Source organism: Gallinula chloropus, assembly GCF_964237585.1.
Source record: "Gallinula chloropus genome assembly, chromosome: 6".
Lineage (NCBI taxonomy): Eukaryota > Metazoa > Chordata > Aves > Gruiformes > Rallidae > Gallinula > Gallinula chloropus.
The window spans coordinates 12,953,699-12,975,523 of NC_140091.1; the positions used below are offsets into that span (position 1 = coordinate 12,953,699).

Sequence of the window (21,825 nt, forward strand, 5' to 3'; positions counted from 1 at the left end):
CATCCCTGAACACCTCTTCCTACCCCAAGAGGCTTTTTATATGTAATTAAGCTTCAAGCTACCTAACAAAAGAATATTAAATACAGTTTCTTTCCCCCTTTGTTTCTATTTGCTACCCATAGGAGGAGTAAAATACTCCGATGTCTTACCTGTTACCAGAATCTATTTAAATAAAAACTAACAAAGTAGATTTTTAAAAACCCACATATATACACCTAGAGGTTGGCATATCTCAGCCTAGATATCTTTCTGACAGGACTCAGACGAATGTTGCCAAGAGATGAAGTCAAAACTATAGAGCAAAATTTCAATCTCTGGAAACAGCTGTGTGTCTGAAGAACCCAAGAGACATTTTAAAAATTAAATTCACCACATATTATCCTGTTGGTATCATAGAACAATCAGAGCCTTTTCTTTTAAGTACACTGACAGCAAAAAGAATAAGGCAAAAGCATATGTAAGAACAAACTATACACAGGGTAACAACTGCACAAAATTCATACAAAGTTTGAAAAATGCTTATAAATGCTTCTACAAGTTTCAAAATAAGCTTTTACTTAGTTTTGCTTTAGAATTAAAAAAAAAATCTATTTTCATGTAAAAAGCATTTACTGCTATATATTACTATAAATGTTATGAGAGACTTATAAAAGAGTAACACTATTAATTCAGGAGTACTATAGTGATTTTCAGGTCTATACTGGAGAAAAATAAAATCTTAAGAGACATGAAGTATGGTGACTCATGAAGAAACCATAATATGCTACTTAAAAAAAAACCCACCTCATTTGGAACGTAGTACTCAAGTTACAAGAAATAACTTGGATAAAAGGTAAATAATTTTAAAAACAGAAAACTGCACAAGAGGTTTTGCTTTTAAATAACTTAAAATAAACTAATTAAAAGAACTTCATTATAGCTGTTTCTTAAAAAAGCACTACCAACTTTATCTACAGATTACTAGAAAAGGACCCTACAACAAAACAACAGAACTTACCTCTAAGCATGCCCAAAGATTGGGTCCTCTGACTTTACAGTCCTGACAAGTGCCCTATTAAAGTTAATTGCACAAGAAAACTATTATTTTATTTACTTTCACCAGTAAAACACGAGTTTGAGACAAAATGAGAAAAAAATACTGAAAATTCAGTTGATACTGAACTTTAGAGACAGAAAAAACGATGTGTTGATAAGTAAATCATTTTTTGTTTTGCTTCACATAATCTTAAAATCAGCATATTTTTCTAATAAAGCCTTGGACCTCTGAGTTTTCATCTTAAACTAGAAATAGTTCTTCTAAATAAAGCATAAACACATATATATCATACAACATTATTATGAAAACCCTCAAAAATTGGTCCTCCCTATCAATTTTAACATAAAAAGAAATGAAAGCCACAGGTCTTGTAATAATTGCATATTCCTATTTGCAGACTGTCAACACTACTTGCAAAGGTTTACAAAAACACCCCGTACCACCAGAGCAATGTTATACCACTCTGCACTCTTTCACTTCAGACAAAGAAATTTAGCACCATGGACAGAAAAGGTTTGGCTTTTCATCACTTCCCAGCTACTGTAACGGGTTACAAGACTTCTGTACTGTTTATTAACACTAGCTAGAAACCAAGAGTTCATGCAGAGGCAGTTTCTCAAACTGTGGCTCCACCATCATAAAGTCAGCTGTTAGCCCAGAAAAACTTTGCTACAGTTTCTACTTGAAGTCAAGTCAGTTATTTGGAATGTTCACAGAATCACAGAATGACAGGGGTTGGAAGGGACCTCTGGATTTCATCTAGTCTAACACCCCTGACAGAGCAGGATCACAGGACAGCGTCCAAGCCAGTTCTGAATATCTCCAGAGATGGAGGCTCCACAACCTCTCTGGGCAGCCTGACCCAATGCTCTGCCACCCTCACAGTAAGGAAGCTCCTCCTTATATTTAGGTGGAACTTCCTATAGTCAAGTTTGTGTCCATTGCCTCTTGTCCTGTCACTGGACACCACTGAAAAAAGACTGAGCCCATCCTCCTGACACTCACCCCTCAAGTATTTATGTTAATGTAGAAACTGCTACAATGACAGTGCCTGAAAGTTGATTCCAGCTTGGCATTATGATAACTCTCTTAACTAATATTTTGATTAAAACACTGCTTTGAAAAGCGCTGCAGGGAGAGGTACTTATTACGTACTGAAAAATACTTTTTCAGTTTTATCAAGTCCATAATTCTTCCTGTACTTCATTTGCACCTTACTGTTCCAGTACGGAAGATTTTACTCATGGCTTAACATTTGCATGCATCTTATAACTAATAATACATGACAAGATATATAGCTAAAATAAGTGACCAGAGTAAACTGTGATAGGAAGAAAGTAAGCTGCTACAACTCACATGAGATTTCTGTATCAATTCCTCTTTTGTTATCTCACCAACTGATTCCAGGTGTGGGCAGTTGCTTCCAGGCGATGACATTTCTGAAGCTGCGTTTTCCAAGATCCTGTAGCTGGGATTTTCAAGACCAGGGGATCACTCATTAACAACAGTAAGAAGCAGTACAACTCAATTCCTTACAGTAGGCAGCAATATTAAATATCTAATAACCAACATCTCCATAAGTTTTAGAAGACCATGCCTTTTAAAACTAATTCAGTATAAATAACTTTAAGAGAGCCAATAGTCCAAATTAAACACACCTCACTTCTAAAATGAAATCCTCTGAGTTTTAGCGGATAAAAAGAATCCTGAGTGGAGCTGGTTTGGATTAATTATTTAACTTCCAGGCCTCTACCATGGCACGCCAATGACTTACAAATTGCAGTTTTCAAGCCCACCCTGAATGCTTGGTGGCTTTGTATATTCTGGAAAGTGATACTAAGCCACACTGCTGAAGTTGTCAAGGCTGAAATGCAGAAGCACATGATTTGCTTGCCAAAGGAGAAGGACACTTTATCTTAATTTTATTTATTTACAATGACACATTCTAGATGCTGGCATATTATGTATCAAAAGCAAACTGAAACTTGCAACTCACATTTAGTTCTGAACACTCAGCGAGATTCTCTCTTGTTTGCGTTTTCTCTGTCCATCCAAGGTCTCTGATACAGACACAGAAACATCAGAAATCAAGAACGCTAAATATAATCACTGTCATCATTTTGATGCTTGCACAGAAAGTGATGATTTTTACGGAAGAATTATAAAATTAACTCAGCAAGGTTCTTTTTAATATGCCCCAGTTGACACATGCAGATAAGAACCAAGATTTTTTTTCCAGTTTTATCACTTAAGCAATTGCTATTGATGCCTCAATCTCGCTAAAACCCAAAATATCTTAAAGCTTTCTTCACCCAAATCTTATCTGACCAATCTAGCACTCCTTTATCAAGACTTAGAACTAAACATCTATTCTAACTCAGTGATGCACGCTCCTTGATGGGTTCACAGCCTTTAGCCCTGTTATCAACATCTCTTTCCACTTTTCCTGTTTGCTTTGGCAGCTTTAATTCTGTTCCTTCTGACCAATCTAGAGCTTTGACAGCATGGGGGGAAAAATCGTATCTAGTAGGCTTCTTAGTAAACTTTCAGTTTATCTGAGAACTGTATCTTCAACTTGCTCTTTACTTCTATTGCCTTGCAGTAAGATCCCTTTGAATCAAGAGTCATCTCAGTTCCCTTTCATTATCAAAGCGGGGTTTGTATGTATGTATATGGGTATAAACATTCCTGTATTATCCCTACAAACACTCCTATACAAACAGTATTACTTTATATAAAAACAACATATAATACTTTATACATTATATACATATAGGTATATACCTGCATGTATATACTTAGATACCTTTTTATATAAATAACACACAAAGTATTCATTATACATTAACATTTATACATATACTGTAGTATGTATGTTTATCTTTTGGTCCTTTTGAATGTCATCTTAACAGCTGCTCAATAAAATATTTAAGAACTTCTCTCACCAGAAATACTACAATGAATGAATAATTTAAGACTTTTTTCCAGGATGAGGTCTAAATTCTCTTCCTGGACCAATGGCATGAGATTCAAAAAGCCTTACTCTCAAAAATAAGCTGCAGCTGGAGGTGTATTTGCTCAGTTCAGTGTCTACTAGTAAACTCTACGCAGTACTGCCGAAAGGTGCTCCAAACATGAAAACAATAGTTTTTCAGGCCAAATCTCCCTCAACTTCAGACATATTTGCAATTCTGCTTTGAACTGTAAATTCCTTTTCAGAACAGAAATGGAAACATAAACGTATGTTTCATCTCACACGTTTTGTGAGCTCTGTTAGAATGTTAAAAGTTGAAAAGTGCATTTCAAATAAAGCCCTGACAACCTAAAAAAAAAAAAAAAAATAATCAGTGTGAATTAATGCTGATTTAACACAAATGCTTTAGCAAGACTGGTATAATGGAGTAGTAAATCTTTAGGCTTTTTTTTTTAATGGAAGAAGCTTTCTGAATGCATTATTCCAAGTAATAAAAAACAGTGAATGGAATGTCACGTCATACTACCAGATTTATATTTAATAGCCACTTTTCACATCTGAAACAGCACAAATCCAAACCCATGAGTTCTGCTCACACCAGATTCTGTTTATTGGCACAGTCTGCATCTCTTCAGAATAATCATCAAAAAGATCATCGTACATTGAAACTTGTATCCCTTTGAATGTGGTCCCTATTCCTATCCATACGGAGAGCATCCCTGGTAAAAGTCTAGTTAACCTTACAGATGCTTCACATTGTTATATTACCAGGCCTGGATGGCCTTTCTTTCACCCTTTGCTAACAAAATTCTCACACCCCTCCTTCCATCCCATAGCAACTGTGATAACTCACTGTGCTGCCATAACCGTGGTAGCTTAATATACCTAGCTGCAGTAACACATTTTGTAAAACTTTAACATAAAGTCTTAAACTGTAAAATTAATTTCAAAACCATGATTCATCGTTCATCTAAGTCCCAGCAAGCCCAGGGTAGTTCCTCCCTCCCTCACTGCCCTTCCTCCATTTCATCACTTCCCACTCTCTCGGAAAAGATCACTTATCTTCCTCTACTGATGTATCTCATTATCACATCTGCTTTTTCACAAGCTTCTACATTATGTTGACCTCATCCAAAAGTCACTTTTTTACATTTTCAGTACTTGAAAAAAAAATTAAATAAAAAATCTACCATCTACTTCTGTAGTTTCTCTTACATTCCATTTTATACTCCTTTTCTGAAGCTGTAGTATATCTCCATAGCCCCCATGATACGTGATAATTTGTACTGCGAAGGTACTTAGAGATCTCCTACAAACAGGCAAAAGGCCTTTTTAGTCCAGTATCCTGTTTCCACCACTGACCAAAAGAAGAATGCACAGAAGAATAAAAATATTACAAGAATACAGAGCTTCCCTGAACCCTTTCCAGCTCTGGGGCTTCCTGAACCAAATGTTATATATTAGAAAGACAGAAAGCCTCTGGAAAGGAGCTGTATCAGTAATTTCACCCTTCCTCAGGTCGAAGAACTCTAAAAATCGTTATCAAAGTAGTAACTCTTAGACAGAAATCACGTGTCTGGTGGTAACAAGGGTATTTTTGTCACCTTTCATGGACTGTCCAGAAGTATTCCACGGTCTCACAGGAATCTTAGGAAAACTGCAAGCTGAAAACCATGGACATATACAGGACACAAGCAGCATTTTTTTAACTATGAGGTTAAGGATGAAGTAACACTTAACTGGGAACAGAACTCAAGTTTTCACACTAGCTATTCATTATCATTTTCATGCAATAAGCTGCTCATCAAATGCTTCCCATATATTTAGGAGATAATTTTGCTCTTTCCCTTGTTCTCCCTAGCTCTCTCTATTCCAAGTTTTTGTTTAGCCCACTCATCTCAATGCATCATACTACATCATTCAACTAACTGAATTCAAAGGGAGGACTTATTAACGCATAGTGCACACATAGCGAGTCACACTTCAAACGCACTCCAGTCTTTTTGTTTGTTTCTGTTTATTCTTTGCATTCACTAAAAAAAAACCCCAAAACTTCTGCTCACATAAGGTGTCAGAGAAATGCATGCCACAATTTAAAGCATCACCAGCAACCTCTTTATTATTTGGCCGAATTCCATGACATCACACAGACTTGTGTGGTTCCTACCACTGAACTATTACACAAGAAAAATCCCATCAAACACTAACAGAGTTCAACTGGTCTTAAAAATTACCTTAGGCTCATGCATGGAGCCTACTACATCTTAAAGAACACAACACATTTTAAATTCTCTCTCAACAAATAAGAAAGTTAATGTTTTTGTCTGTCTAGTTACATTAGCTGACACTTCAACAGACACTGACATAAACACACACACATATTTATTCCATTGATATCCCTAAATGCGGAGCTATTTTATGACATCATTTTACACAGTTCAATTGGGGAATTCTGCTAAAAGATTCTAAGAATAAAAGGATTATTCTCAAGACAGCAATTACCTGAAGCAGTAATTGTACCTTCATCATAGGCTTTTATTATTTTGCCTGTACTACTCTAAACAACAGCACACTACGCTTCCTATTTGCACTCATGGTTATTTTACTAGTAATCCGCTAGAAAAATCACATTTAACATTCTTTTTCATTTTATGGCAACAAAATAAGAGTAACATGGATCTTCAGTTTTGTATCTGAACATCTAGTTACTTAGAATATCAAGGAGATCTGGAACTTCAGTGACTACTTGTCATATAGATGTTCTTCATGCTTTGGAAATAAAAAAACCAGCATTCATCAAACTAAATACACTGAAGGTACAGCCTAAGACATATGCAATCAAATTTTTAGAAAACTGAAAGAATAATATATGTCTTAAGGTACTGCACTGATCTTCAAGAACTTCACTGGAAAATTATTACAGAAATTTCTTCAGCATAACAACGTAGGTGAATAATATTGTTAGCAAACTTCAGAACAGTCTTCTTAGATCAAGAAACAGGGAAGAGCGATCTTAATTTCACCCACTAAATTCCCCCATAGTCTGTTAATCGGTAGGTGGCTTTGATTTTCACCTCCCATCCCTATTTCCACCCTTATAAATCTATCAGCTTTAAACACAAATATCCCATTTTCCTGAGGAAAAAAAATAAGACACCACCAGTACTAACTACAGTAGAAAACTGTATCTGTTTAGAATAAGACCTGGAATTTTCCCAGGCAATGACAAAAGCGTACTCAGCAACCTGATGAAAGAAACCTGGTCCTTCTCTTCAGGCACCAAGAAGCCTGAAGAGCCACCCAAGCAAGACATAATTTTTAAGTCATTTTCATCACATTTTTTTTTCCTAACATCAAGCGCTTTTTCCAGAAAGGACCTTTTAAAATAACAGACGAACGCTTGAGGGTGTATCCTCTTACCGGGTCGGCCATTTCTCATTTTACGTTGCCTCTTCAGGCACATAGACTGTGCACTCGTTTCTTCCCGCCCGCCACGGCAAATCCTAACTCTGAAATCCATTAGCTGCCCTCTGCGCTCCTAAGCGGCTTTCCCTAAACCGGGCTTTGCCCGCGCACATAAACCCTCGGGGATTTTCCACCAGGTGCTGCACCAGGCTTCTTTCTCCAGCCTACTGCATCCCTCCTACGCGGGGCCCTGAGCGCCCAGAAACTTCAGGGAACGACCTGAGAAACGTACCGAGAAATCACCGGTGTGGGAACTGCACCCGCTTGAACTTCAGCGGGTGTTTGCGGAGGTCGATTGAAGGCTCCTCCAAGCAGGCAGGGGTACCCACCCCGCCTACCCACCGCTGCCTCGCAGCGGCCGGCCCGTCGTGCCGCAGCTCGCCGGCCCGCTGCGGGAGACAGGCCGCGCAGCGCCCTCGGCCCCCGCCCAGCCCTCCGGGAGCGCGGCGCCCCAGCAGCTCAGCCGTCTCCCGCCGGCGGCAGCCATCACCGTGCCTATACGCCCAGCAGCCCGAGCCGTCTTGGACTTTGCGACCGGCCGGAGACACCGCCCGCGTGTGTCCTGCTCACCCTCCCAGGCGCCCAACCCCACCCGCTCTCCCCGCAGGTGGCTGGACTCTCCCCGCAGGTGGCTGGACTCTCCCCCTCTTACCAGCGCAGCCGGGAGGACGCACCGTGCGCGGAGTCCGGAGCTAAGCAGGGCCGCGGTCAGCCCCGCAGCTCATACCAATGGCGAACCTCAACCTCCGGAGACAGCGGCCCTAACGGGCGGGGCGAGCAGGAGGGCGGCACTCCCCCGCCCGGGACGCAGCAGGGCAGAAGGCCACCGTGTCGGCGGCGGCGCACGCCTACGCCGCGTCTCCTCACGCACACACGACTCCCGCCTACAGCGGCTGCGGCAACACCGGCTGCGGGACGCGCCCCGCACAAAGATGGCCCCACGGAGCGTCTCCGCCGCTCACGTGAGCATTGCCCCGCACAAAGATGGCGGCGCCAGGCTCTCGCCCTACTTTGCCCGGTCGTTCGCTGGAGAAGGTTGCCCTGTATAAAGATGGCCGACGCGGACTCCTAACGGAGCGGGTCACCCTCACGTGGCAAGGACAGGGGCTGCCTCTCAGTCGACCTCGGCCGCTTCTCGCTGGCCCGGAAGCAGAACCCCTGCCAGTCTCCTAGCAGCCGCCGGTGTTGGGAGGGAGCTGCCCGTGAGGGGCTGTGGCGCCTGTCTCGCTGCTCGGCAGGTAACTGAGGGCGGCAAACCGTAGGGCCGCCGCGCAGCGGGATCCGGCCCGGGCCCAGGCAGAAGTGCGCCCGCCTTTGCCTGGGCGGCTATGGGGATTGGGGCTGAGGGGCGCGCGGTGGCGGCGCCTCGGCTCTGCCCGTCACCCGCCCAAGGCGCCGCAGGGGTCAGGCACCCCCGGCCGCGATACCGGGGCTGCCTTACCTGGGGCGGGCTCTGCGGGACCGGAGGGAGGTGGCTTCTGCCCCTAAGGGGGCCGGCTACGTGGGCGGGGTTCACTGCCTGTCGGAGACTGTCCGGGCCCCCCTCTGTGTCCCGCGGCGAGGGGAGGCTCCAGCCCTGAAGGGGCGCATGCGGCGCGGCGCAGCGCAGCCCGGCTGCGGGCGAACGTAGCCGGCGGCTGAAGCCGACCGCTCCCTCGACCTGCGGGCCCGCCCTTTGCTGTCGCCTCACGCCGCGCCACGGCTGTGGTGGCTGTCACGCGTCAGGGGCTTCGCTTTGTGTTTAGCGTCCGGGAGTAAGGGTGATGTCCCTTCCAAAGGCGGGGATTACGTCAGCCCGCAGTATTTATTCCTCATCGTGTTTCTGCGAAAAATGAAAGGTCTGAACGAGATAAACTTTTCCTGGCTGCTCTCAAATCTTTTAATTCTCTTAGCTGGCAAATACGCTCTTCCAACAGTAGTGACTGTGGAATCGCGGTTGTTTCTGTGTATGATTTAGAGGGTACAGCCAGTGCACTGCTAGATGATGAAAGTCCTCTGTAGGTCCTGGGTCTGTGTGTACAGGTCTCTGCTCAGAGCAGTTGGAAGGGAGGGGGCCTAACCTGAGCCAGCAAATTTTGCTGTCTTCTCCTGGAGCACCAGTCTTTACTCAGAAGCATCAATCAAACAATTCACGTACCTGTTATATAAGATTTGAGCTGGTAGAAGGGAGCTGTCCTAGGCTTCTATTGCGTAATTTAGCATGTATTCTTCATTTGACAGAGTATTCCAAAGACCATCTGTGACTGCTTTCAAGATAGTTCCACTTAATGAGGTTATGGGAAAGAAGGAGCCATGTCAGAAGAAGCTGTTACTGAGACACGATTTTCTCTGAGGACCGTAGCTTTGCGGGTGTTTCATCTTCCTCTTTCTTGGTATTATTCTCTTAACCAGGTAATGTATATGTTATCTGACCATTGTCACTTGTGGTATATGTTTTGAAGTTTAGTTGTAATGTTGGACTCACTCTTCTGAGTTTAATCTGAATTAAATTTGTAGGAATATCTTGATTTTAGTTTAGACCGCTGAGCTAAAATAAGCGGGATTTTTCTTTTTCTCTTGATACACGCTTCATCGTGCATATGACTGAAGAGATTGCTTTATCTGCAATGTCTATATGTCTTCATTTTGCAGCAGCGCATAACTGTAATTAAACTTTTAATATTGAATGTGCTGTGAAATGTTTTCTAGATTACCACTCACCAGACTAATCTGAATGACAATTCATTGATGCAAATCAAAAATCTTGTTTGATTAACTAAGTGCCACATGACTAATAGAAGAAAGTGATTCTTAAAAAGCAGGCTGTTTTTTAAACCTGTTCAGGTTTTTTTGCTGGTTTTGTTTGTTTATTTTACGTATGGAAAGATCTTCCAAGAAAATCTTAAGGTTTTACTAATTGCAACATTTTCTTTCATGATGATTCCAAAGTCTTTTTTTTCTGTGGGTTTGTGCAGCTTTTGTTTCTAATATTATAGGCTTGTTTTCAGTATATGAGTGGCAACATGGATAACTGTTGCTTAAATCTGGGTGAAGAGTACGTCATGGTCTTAGTTTTCAGGTTAACAGAAGCTGTCTGTATTGTGGAGCTGGTGTCTCTTCTCTGTAGGGAATCATAAGATTTGTCCCTAGAGAACCTTCGTGTCAAAGACAGGGAGGAGGAGCTGTAATTGTGTTGTAGAGGTTGAGAGGAGAGGTGTTAGTTGCCTGTAAACCAATAATTGTAATTAGTGAGAGAGGGTAATAAGTCAGATTTGCTTGAGATAATATTAGTTCTTTGGTTGTATCCCTCAAATAATAAATCTCTTGAAGAGTGAGCCATATTGTAATGCTATAATACACAGAAGGCAAAAATATGCTTCAGTAGTTTTTTCCTTTCTGTATATGCTGAATCATTGATGAGGATAGCTAAAAGAAAAACAAAAATTACAGTTAGGAATGCCAATAATATTTTTTAGGAGTAAGTATTACCAGTTTCCAATAAAGTTCTGCTTTTAAAACCCATGTCTGTAATATAACTATATTTTATTTTTACTGAATTAGATGCCTGCTAGCAAAAGCTATGCCATTTCTCATATTTACATGCAAATGCTTTCGAAGCGTTAATGCAAGTAAAACCAGAATGAGATCCTTTCAATCTTAGCTGCATCTGCATCTCTTTATTTGCAATACTTAAAAATGCTCACTGCAAGATAAGTGATTTCCTTTTTATGTTATGCATATGCATATCCTTTTTAAATACCATGTGCAACTCCATTACTTGCAACTGTTAACTTCCCCTCCTCAGAGGTTATCTCCTTACTGTTAATTTATTAATGATAGTACTTGTAGGCACAGACAAGATTTTTTTTTTAATCCACTTACAGTTAAAACCTTGAAGATGACAGACTTAAATGCTAGAACTAAAATTTCAATCTCGGTTACTTGGCTATTAGCTGTTTCTGGTAAACATAGTCATCTTTTGTGAGCACATTTCATGGATTTCCTTTTCCTTACAGAGTACAGTGCTAGGTTTTGGCCTAGGTTTTTGGTCAAGATACACAAGTACCTCTAAGGACAAGTTTCTCAAGTCAAAGGTGTTTGACTTGTTGATTGCAAACTCAATGCAGAGCGAAGCTTTCAATGCTGCTTTAAATTACACCCCTCTGATAGCATTGACCCCTGTGTGGCAAGTGTGTTCTCATGTGAGGAAACATTACAGAAACACCAGTTTAGCCTTAAGGACTTTGGGTCTGTGAGCAGCCCCCTTCTCAAGCAGCATAGGATTCCTAAAGATTTGTGAATGGGGAATCTAGTTTCCAGTTAAACAGCTCTTTTTTCCCTGTGTATCTTGTCACTTTGAATTTTCTAAACTTTGTTAATGGCCTTTAATTACAGTTGCTTGTCTAAGTAGTTCTTAGTTGCTGATTTGAACATTTGTAAACCCATGATTGATCTATGTTCGAAGTAAGACATAAAAATAAAAGAACACCCAAGTTTATCTAGAGAAATATGTTTAAATACATATTCTTTCCAAATTGAAACAGCATGCAAATGTTAGCTTTTGGATCCTTCACTCTTCCACAGTGCAAGAAAACAGCCTAGTTGTGAAGGGTGAGTTTCTTCTCAGTATTTTTCTGCCATTAGAGAATTGAAGCCTTGCATTGTCCTGATATGAAAATACTTAGATCCACGTAGTTTGTGGATTTGCAATAGTTTTTGGTGCTGCAGTATGTCTCAGTGCAGCCACCCCTTTGTCCCACCAGCACCTTTGTAAACTGTCTCACCTACAGGCCATCACAGATTCTGAGAAGCAGTTAGTCTATGTCCTTACTCAGAAGTGGTTGTTTCTCAGGCTGTGGAAGAGCAGCATCTCTGATCTCCCTCAGACAAGCTATAGCATAGGTTGGACATACCAAAAGGAGGATATGAGTAAAGGTGAGAGCTAAGGAGCATCTATTTCTCATGAAGTAACACTCTTTTATTTTCAGATAAAGCTTTCCCCTGGGCTAAAGAAGCTTTTCACAGTAACAGCAGTGAGTGCAATATCTGTTATTTTTCTGGCCCATCATTTTAAAAGAAGACGTGGAAAGAAAACCAAGAAAGTGCCACCATGGGAACCAAGTCATTTAGTGTTAGAGTGTACCAAAGCAGCTGCATCAGAAAAAGGTACATGAGGAACCCCTGGGGTTCTTCTGTTTGTGTCTTGGAGGGGAAGAAATGAGGGGAGGGGGAGTGTGCCTAACTGCATGTAGTAGTAAACCAAACTGTTTTCCTTTAATGCTGAGTAGGTTTGAATTGTTGAAGTAGAAGTTGTGCAAATTAGGAACAAAATAGCAGTGTTTTATAAATAAGCCGGCCTCATTCTCAAAGCTGAAGTTTTAATCCTGAACAGTCTGTTAACAATGGGGTTTGCACTTTTGTGAATGAGTCTCAAGACTGAGAAAAGCAGATTTTAATTTTTACAGGATGGAGAAACAATTATGCTCAGATGCATGCATATTGTTATTGACTGCTCTGATTTCTAGTTTCTCATATAAAACTACATAAAAGAGTAATTGTTTGCTTCCAAACTGGATTTCATTGAAAAGAGTAAAAGCAATTCTTGATAGATCTTGCTAACAGAGGATACAATCAGTTTTGAGTTGCAGAAACTTTTAAATCAGTGTATCTTTTAGGTTCTAGTTGTTCCAGTAGTCGGCAAAACTTGACGCTTTCTCTGAGCTCTGCCAAGGAAAAAGGATCTCAGTCTTGTATCTATGCAAACGGGGGCCTTTTCAGTAAATACTCCGGTTCAGTCCAAAGTCTGGCCTCGGTAAGTGGAAGTGTCCTGACGCTCTTGAATGTCTGTGAACTTGCAACTAATAGTTTTACAGAGTTGAAGTAACTTACCCAAACAAGCTGCACAAAGGACTAGAGAGGCCACTGTACTTACTACATAGTAATAGCTTCTAGATGGATAACTTGGATATAATGTACTCTGTCAGGAATGTAGCTTGAAGGATACTCTGTATAACACCACTTCCAAATTTGTTGGGGTTTTTTTTAAGGTTCAGAGTGCCACCTCTTGTCACAGTTGTGCTTGTGCCAATTCTAATTCCTGGGATAAAGCAGATGAAGATGATATTAAGCTTGTCAATATTCCAGTGACCACACCTGAAAATTTATATTTGATGGGTAAGTTCTATTAAGAATATTCAGCATCTGCCAACAGTGAATGTAAATTATGTATTGGTTTTGTGGCAAAGTGACATTTAGACAGTATTATTGTGGTGTTCTTTCATGGTGTCCTGTTGGCATGTGTCTAAAAACATCTCCATAAAATAATGTAATCTTGATCTAAAATTATTTTTATAGAAAACATGTTTTTATTACTATATTTGTGGTAGTGAGCCATAGAATTATTTGGAAAAGGGAGTAGGAAAGAAATGCACTGAACACTGTTGTTTAATCATATCGTGAACAACTTTATCTTATTAGAAAGGTGGATGTCTTTTTTATTTTCTCTTTTTTTTAACATTGGGAATTGCTGCTGTTTTAAAAACTTACATCTCTGCTATAGTCCTGCACATTAGCTACATGTTTTCCTGTGACTCTAAAATGTGAATACATATGAAAGCTGTGTTTTTGATGGAATGGGTGTATTGCTGAACTCCCCTAGGCATGGAGCTTTTTGAAGAAGCACTGCGTCGGTGGGAGCAGGCATTAACGTTCCGCAACAGGCAAGTTGAAGATGAAGCAAGTTGTGGTTCCATTAAGCTGGGAGCAGGAGATGCAATTGCAGAAGAAAGCGTGGAAGTGAGTATATTCAGTCTGTAAGCTGCTATTGATTCCCTGATAATTTGTTGTGTTTTCTTACCTAAATTTTTTCAACTTCTAATTTGATTACCAAAACAGAGAATGAACTCACATGTCCAGTTCAGTAGCATAGCATTTAAAGGACTTACAACTTTGTTCCTCTTAATTTGTTTTGGTTGGTTATTTGGAGCAGGGTGGGGGAATTAGCTTGCTTTATTTTTTGGCAATTGCTGTTGCATCAGTGTTTGCTTCTGGATGGTATTATCAAGCTGCCAAGCCCACTAGTTCTCTGCACAAAATCTCTTGGGTCATCCCTCTCTTTTATGACTATGTGAGCAGATATCTGTTTAGCAAAGATAAAGGTCTTGTGAAAGATGATTAATTTACAAATATTTGCAAATGTGCTTAAGCTTTATTAAGAGTCCTCTCTGCTTATGAACTGAATGATAAAAATATTTAAAAATTGATAGACTTTTATAACTTCTAGCACAGCAAACACCTAATTTAAAAATTATTTTTAAATTTAGATTTTATTTCTATTACACTAAATAAAATACATCTATGTTATAAAAGTGGTATGTTTTGGATGTGGCAGTATTCATCTGACAGTGTCCTTGTGCAGTTTGCAGGAAATTAATGTGGCATGATTTGCTCTTTGAAGACTTAATATTCTTAGATTTCACAAAGAAATCTTACAGACACTAAACAAATAGAAAATCTTCTAATATCTGTCTTCTTGCAGGATATCATTAGTGCTGAATTCATTCATAAGCTTGAATCCCTTCTTCAAAGAGCTTATCGTCTTCAGGAGGAGTTTGAGGCCACCCTTGGGGCCTCTGATCCTGCTTCCCTAGCTAATGATATTGGTGAGTATTCCTATTTGAAATTTTTATTTCTTGTAATAATGACTCTTGTCAGGAGTTAAGTCACTGAAATATCCACTGAGCAGAATTACATTTATCATCAAATAAACAGAAAAAAATCAGGTTCTTTATTTTGTAATGTTGATTTAGTGCATGTATTTTTAGATAAGAATAGACAGGATTTTTTTTCTTTCTGGCTTGTTAGCATACTTGAGAGTTCTCATAATGCTTCTCAATTTTCTAAATTTTATGTTGACTTGGGTACTTTAATATTTATGCAGTAGGAATATATGACCTTTTTTATAGCATGGGTGTATTAGAGTGTTTCAAAAGAAATTTTGTCTTTTGAACTCTTAAACTGTGTGCTCATATACTGTTTTTTTTAAAATCTGTCATAATATTCAAACACACAGACACCCAAAACCAGCAACTAACCCCCCTACAAAAATCTCCCAAAACCAAATCCCAAAGACTTAGTCTGAAAGAGATATTCATTACCAAAGCTATAATCCCTGGTGATTGAAATTTTTCACAGTAATGAGTAACTGTAACTAGGATGTTAAAATAGCAAATATAGTAAGTAGTTGCTGCTAGACATGCTGATTAAGTACAGGTAGGTTTTTTATTTTTAAAATGGTTTTAAGATGTTTTTAAAGGCTGATACTACTATGCTCTTTCATTAGTCAAGATCAAGTATCTGATCTGAAATAACTGTCAGACATTAGAAGTAGAACAAGTTCTGGGATTAGTTTTAATTGGTAGTCTTGTTTGTTAGGCTTCAGCTGTACTGGCACGAGGTGGCAGTACTCTCATCTCTTAGCCCCTGCGTTATCCTGCAACTACTAAATACAGCTCTGAGTAAGGTGGGAGTTAAATTTAGGTCAAAGTTGGCTTTATGACATATCTGCATACATGTGTGAATGTAATTCTTAAAGCAGAAAAGCATTTGAAGGTTTTATTTTGGTGTCTGAAACCATAAGCACTAACTAAAGTTTCATTGTATGTCTGTTACTACATTAAAAGTTTATTTGTAACTTCTGTCTTCAGGCAAAACCAATAAAATGATATTAAAAGAACTCCTTGTGACGTTCAATGTGTTTAGTTACTGTTCTGCTTGGTTATCCTGGAAGTATTTTAAATCTGTTGGGTTTTTTATGTGATAACTGGACTCTTGTTTACACAGAATGTTCTGAGTTGTGTTGCTTTCAAACATTCTTTTTAGAAATCAGTAGTGATCTGTTACTTTATTATGAATTTAATTTGTACTGGCCCAGATGAGTGAGGGGAAATAAGTAATGAAGTGGTTTAGCGAGTAATGTTTTTGCTGTTCAGGATCTGGGGCTCTTTCATCACTATCTTGAATTTATAGCTTGAACAGAAAGTCATATGTTAAAGAATGTTTCACTTTTTCAGAATACTTTAGAACCAAGCCAGAACATCATTTGCTTCTAAGCACTGATGCCTGGAAGAATTAATACAGAGGATGTGTTTGATCAGTATTTGATATAAAAGCATTTAATCTCTGAAAACTTTTTAGATAACTTCTTTCCTTTAGGGTATGACACTGAGTGTAGCATGTGAATATGTGAAGTAGAATGTTTTTGAGTCTGGCATTTTTGGGTAACTTTCCTGGGAGAGACAGAAAAGTATGCTTGGGAGAATCATAGAATTTATTTCTCCCCCACCATTTTTTTCCCTTTTTAAAATTTATCTGACAATCTAATTAAAGAAAATGGAAGTTGCTGTCAACAGACTTTCCTTTACTACCCCAGAATGGACATGTTAGCATGTAATACCTTTTTTTGTTTTACTTCTGTTCAAAGCTTTGAATTAGTCTTTTAGGAAGTATGCTATTATAAACATTGATCCCTTTTCTTAATACACATGCATGTAGTAACGACAACAGGAATGGAAGCTTTCAAGAGCCACAGGAATAAGCAAGTCAAAAAAAAATTATGAAATCCCAGTGGCCAAAACAAATAAAGATAGTACAGCATTCTTTACTAAGAATAAGAATAATATTGTACTGCAAAATACAAATGACAGTTCTGAGCAGAAACAGAAACGTGTCTCACTTATGCTGTAAGGGGCAGCATCTGCTAAATCAGTCAGTAGCTCTGGATGAAGTTCTGGGTGATTCATGTTCAAAAACTCTTAAAGAAGCTACATATGAAAAGCACCCTAATCTACCATTTGCTATTCACTAATCTTGGAGGGTTGGAAATGTTCCAAATGATTGGGAAATCACCAACTTATTTCAAAATCTTAAACAAACCAACCCCAAATCTCTTGACACCCAAGTTAAGCGTTACGCTTCTGAAATACTAGGGTTGCCAATTCGTAGTTCTGTTACCACAGACACCATAATAAAGGTGAAATTAGTGCCAGTTGATACAGTTTCATGGCAGATAGTTTTTCTTGGGCCACAGGATTTTGAGAAATAATTTAAAGCATTAAAATCTTTGAATTAACAAAAAGCAAAGTTTAGTAATACTGATCTGAATTATTTGTTTAAATGGTTGCAATCTAACAGATTCCATTTGAATCCTGTCCAGTATGGAGCATACATAGAGATGAGAGATTTAAAAGAAAAGAACCCCAAGAAATACTTTCTGAATGCGTTAGGAAAATTGTGTGTCACAGTCTGTGTAAGCTATCAGCACAGTGCTAATCTTGGGCTACATGAAAAGGACAGTATCAGCACAGAGGCAGAGATAGGATCTTGATTTTCTGTGGTTTTAGTTCTGTGTCCAGTTCTGTCATTCATATTTCAGAAGATAAGGAAATATTAGACAGCTGAAGCCATAAAATGATCCATGTTTTGGAAAAAACAAGCTAATGCATGGTTTAAGTTGTGTATGTCCAGTTACTTGTTGAAGAAAATACTGAGAGGTGACTGACTTGTTCTGAATAGCTACTTACACATGGAAGAGGTATGTGGTGCTGAAGGATTTATAGATCTTGTTGTCAGAGTCATAACCAGATCCAGTTTCTGGTTGTTCAAATGAAACAAGTAAAGTTCTGAAGTAGCTTTGTCTCTGAAGCATGTTGAGAGTATTTCAGTAACAAATACTTTTAAAAATTCGTTTAGAGGGGTGTTTTTGTTTCTCTTTGACAAGAACAGATGGAATTGGGGGTAAATGGTCACTGTGGTCTCCTTCGCATTTAAGTGTATCCCCTTGCTACTGCTATGCTTTTACTTTTTGTGGGCCTTGGAGTGAACAAGAAAAAGGCCCTCGATGTCCTGAACAGGCTCATAGCATAGCTTCCTGTTAGAATACTTATAGCAAGGTCTTCTGCTTCAGGGTTTCAACTGTTGACACACAACAGTAATCAGAAAATGTTTTGCTTTGTTTTTTCTCTGACACAAATCATTCTTAGGTACAGTTTAGAATTTTTATTTCCATTTTCTTAATCTGAAGCACTTGTGATTAGTGACAGTTGGAGGTGGGGCTCTGACAGTTGGACAAATGCTATAAAGTGTTATCAAAAGACTTGCTACATAAATGTGTGACTTGTAGTTGTTATTCAGTACCCTGGGTTATAATGAGCTCCAAAATTGATCAGGAAAGAAAGTTACAAAGGTAGAAATTTCTGTGCTCTCCTCTACTTGTCTACTAGTCGCAGACCTTGCTCCTTCCCAAAGACTTTACATTTTATTCTTGCTGGGTCATCATTTCCCTCTACTTAAATTGAGATCTTGGTGCTGTCATCGATCAATCCTACCACAGACTGGCTGTTCACTTTGTGATCCAGTTTACTAGTTCAAGTTGCTTGCTTGATGAGGTAAAGCCAACCAGCTTTGAGAACGTCTTCTGAAGGGGACCCTGGTAACATGCCACGTGGGAGAGTCCTGAATGAGTTACCTGGGACCCTGCTGGGATCCAATAGCTTTTCACTGCAACTGCTGTTTTTGATGATGTGGCCTAAAGTGCTGCTCTTCTGTCTGCTGTGAAAAGTAGAAAGTGATTTGTCAGAGCAGAGTCATCATTTGAAGTGGTTGCATGCTGTAGACTAACTGCCTTTGGTTTGATTCTTGTATAACTTAGCACCTCCAAGTTTCCTCCCATTATCTGTAAATTATATATTTTTTTATCTCCCAGATATTTTAAAATATTCAACTTTTAGCAGTGCAGAAGATAGCTGTATAAACAAGTACCTTTTCCTCACTGTGAGTAGAATTATAGCAATAGTAATAATAGAGTAATAAAAATAGTTGCACATAATAATTTTCAACTCTGCAAGCTATTGTTGAGCTATAAACAACAAATACAGCCCTGCAAAAGAGTTGTATTTAAATAGGTGAAATTATGGAATGCAGTTATGTTAATTGTTGTTGCATTTTCCACTGAACTTTCAGAATTATCATATAAACCAGCAAGCTAAACCAGGATTTCTATAGCAGAAATATTTCTGGATATGAAATTAAAATAATTTTTAGATTGGCTGTTAGGAAAAATGTCTTCACTGAAGGTGTTGTCAAGTGCTGGAACAGGGAAGTGGTGGAGTCACCATCCCTGGAGGTACTTACACGATGTGTAGATGTGGTGCTTAGAGACATGATTTGACATGGCTTGGTGGTGGACTTGGCAGCGCTAGGCTAATGGTTGGACTTGATGCTTTTAAAGTTCTTTTCCAACCTAAACAGTTCAGTGACATTATATAGGGATGAACTGCTATTGGCTTTGTGCTGATCCTCCTGGGACTGTGACATACCATAGGAAGCCTGGAAACAGGCTTTCCTGAGGCAGCCCCAAGCTGCATCAACTTAGAAAGGAGTAAATTGGTAGAAAACTGGAAGAAAGTATTCCCCTGGTTCTTTCTAAGTGGTGAATATGAGGGGGTATAGGGTTAAAAGCTTCCAAAACTTTATGTAGCCTGCCCTTGAAGAAAGTTCTCTTTTTTTCCTTTTCTTCTTTTTTTTTTTCCCCTCTCCCCCTTTCTTTTTAGATCTATTCTAGCAGACTGAAATGTTAGTCGAGCTAACTTGGGAGGAATGCAAAGAGTTAGGAGAGAAACAATAGCTTTATTTACGAGCAGAATTGCAGGTCAGAGGGGAAAATTCTCAAATTGTAAGGCTCCTTGTCAGTACTGAATTTCTAATACTTCATATTATTATTTTGATTTCTACTGTAAAAAGGAATACTGGCACTCAAACTAATGGTGACTTGTGTACATTTGCCCTTAAACTTTTTGATAATATTAAAGCCTATGCACTGATTAAATTTTTATTTTTAAAATATTTACTCTTTATTTTATATTACTTACACAATTTGAAAGAAATGAACTGTTTGAGCTACTGCAGTTGCAGATCTCTCAAAGGCCTGCCATGTTGGAAGGTTTGTCTGTTTCCTTTTTTAATTTTCTTCTCACATTCAAAGATATGCCTGGCATTTTGGAGAGAATGAGTACAGCCTTTAACCTAGTGACAAAACTCTTTGGAGAACATATTTACATATTAGAAATCTTTTCTCCAGCTGCTTTAAAAACAAAGAAATCTTTGCATAATGAATGAAGCTGGTGAAAGCTCACTCTCATATATTTTATTAACACAGACTTCTGTAATGTTTTACAGTCCAAGGATGAATATCTAGGGCCTAGATTTTCCTTCCTGCCTCTGACATGTTAACAGAAAAAATTTAGTGTTATGTTTTATTTGGTTATACACAGGAAATGTTTCTAATAATGAGGCTCCAATGAGAAGGTGAGCAATTTGTAATAATTGTTAGGTGTGCTATAGTAGTCCATACCATAAAATAATTTCCAAGTAGCATAACTTTTTATCACAGGTTGAAAACTTTTGCTTGCTTTGTATTCCTGGAAGATAAATGTTATAATATAAATCATAAATTTTAAATTATTTCTTCGTTTCTTGGAGAAGTACAAAACCTTTTTCTAGTAAATGAAACAGAATGAAAATTGAAATGAGGGAAAAAAACTAGCTTTTTTTTTCTAAGCATGGAAATAGATTAATCCAAATAAATGCTTTATAAAGGAAACAAAACAATATTACTAAGTCTGGAGAAATGCCCAGCAAAGTTTTTCAAATCCTGTTTTTTTTTAAAAAAAAGAGCACATTTTGAACATAATTTAGTTATTGCAGTTTGTGGAAGTTTGGTAACTGCTCAGTCGTACTGCGTTTTACTCTGAGGACTCTGGTACTGCAATTTATTGCTGCAACTACTTCTGACTCACAATAGATACTCAAAGGGCAGATGTTTGAATTGAGTAGTACGTCTTCTGCTATCAGTGATATTGATATTGACATTTCCCTTTAAGGCATATTTATCCAATATTAATAACTCTTGCTTTCTAAATCGCCTTCAGCAGGATTCTTTACCAGGAAGTACCCAAGCACAGAACGTTGAATAGTAGTGTAAGATCAGTAGCTAAAAGTTCAATTTAAAACTGTAAGGAAGAACATTTGAGTGAATGTTCAAAAGATAATGCTTGAGTTTCTCAGGAATACTCCTGAATTTTGGCAATATTATACTAAAAACGCAAAATAGCTTTGCATGGACCTGAAGTGAAGTTACTGATACTGAAAAAGATTAGTATTTGATAATCTGTATCTTTATGTTGGTATTTGATAATCTGGAGTGCATGTCTGTGTTTATCTTAAAAGCTGTTTCATTGCATAGTCTTTTCAGCCCAGGGAAATCTATTTTACTGAACACTCAACCAGCATTGGAGAACTCAAGGTCACTTATTGT

The 21,825-nt window shown here is 38.8% G+C and overlaps 2 protein-coding genes across 5 annotated transcripts in view; one reads left to right on the top strand and one right to left on the bottom strand.

The window, feature by feature from the left end:
* The window catches only part of USP33 (ubiquitin specific peptidase 33), a gene marked incomplete at its 5' end in the record, with an annotated part of 36,301 nt that extends 33,828 nt beyond the window's left edge, over nt 1-2,473 (bottom strand). For all 4 annotated transcript variants that reach the window (XM_084266139.1, XM_084266137.1, XM_084266138.1 and 1 more), the window contains 2 exons: nt 998-1,051; nt 2,393-2,473. In XM_084266139.1, coding sequence (XP_084122265.1) covers nt 998-1,051; nt 2,393-2,473 — 135 coding nt within the window. The remainder of the gene's footprint in view (nt 1-997; nt 1,052-2,392) is intronic.
* Nucleotides 2,474-9,767: 7,294 nt separating this feature from the next.
* MIGA1 (mitoguardin 1) overlaps nt 9,768-21,825 on the top strand; it is a gene marked incomplete at its 5' end in the record, with an annotated part of 35,972 nt that continues 23,914 nt past the window's right edge. Inside the window, 6 exons of the mRNA XM_084266419.1 lie at nt 9,768-9,866; nt 12,443-12,620; nt 13,130-13,266; nt 13,502-13,628; nt 14,113-14,249; nt 14,992-15,115. Of these exons, the coding sequence (XP_084122545.1) occupies nt 9,768-9,866; nt 12,443-12,620; nt 13,130-13,266; nt 13,502-13,628; nt 14,113-14,249; nt 14,992-15,115 (802 nt within the window). The remainder of the gene's footprint in view (nt 9,867-12,442; nt 12,621-13,129; nt 13,267-13,501; nt 13,629-14,112; nt 14,250-14,991; nt 15,116-21,825) is intronic.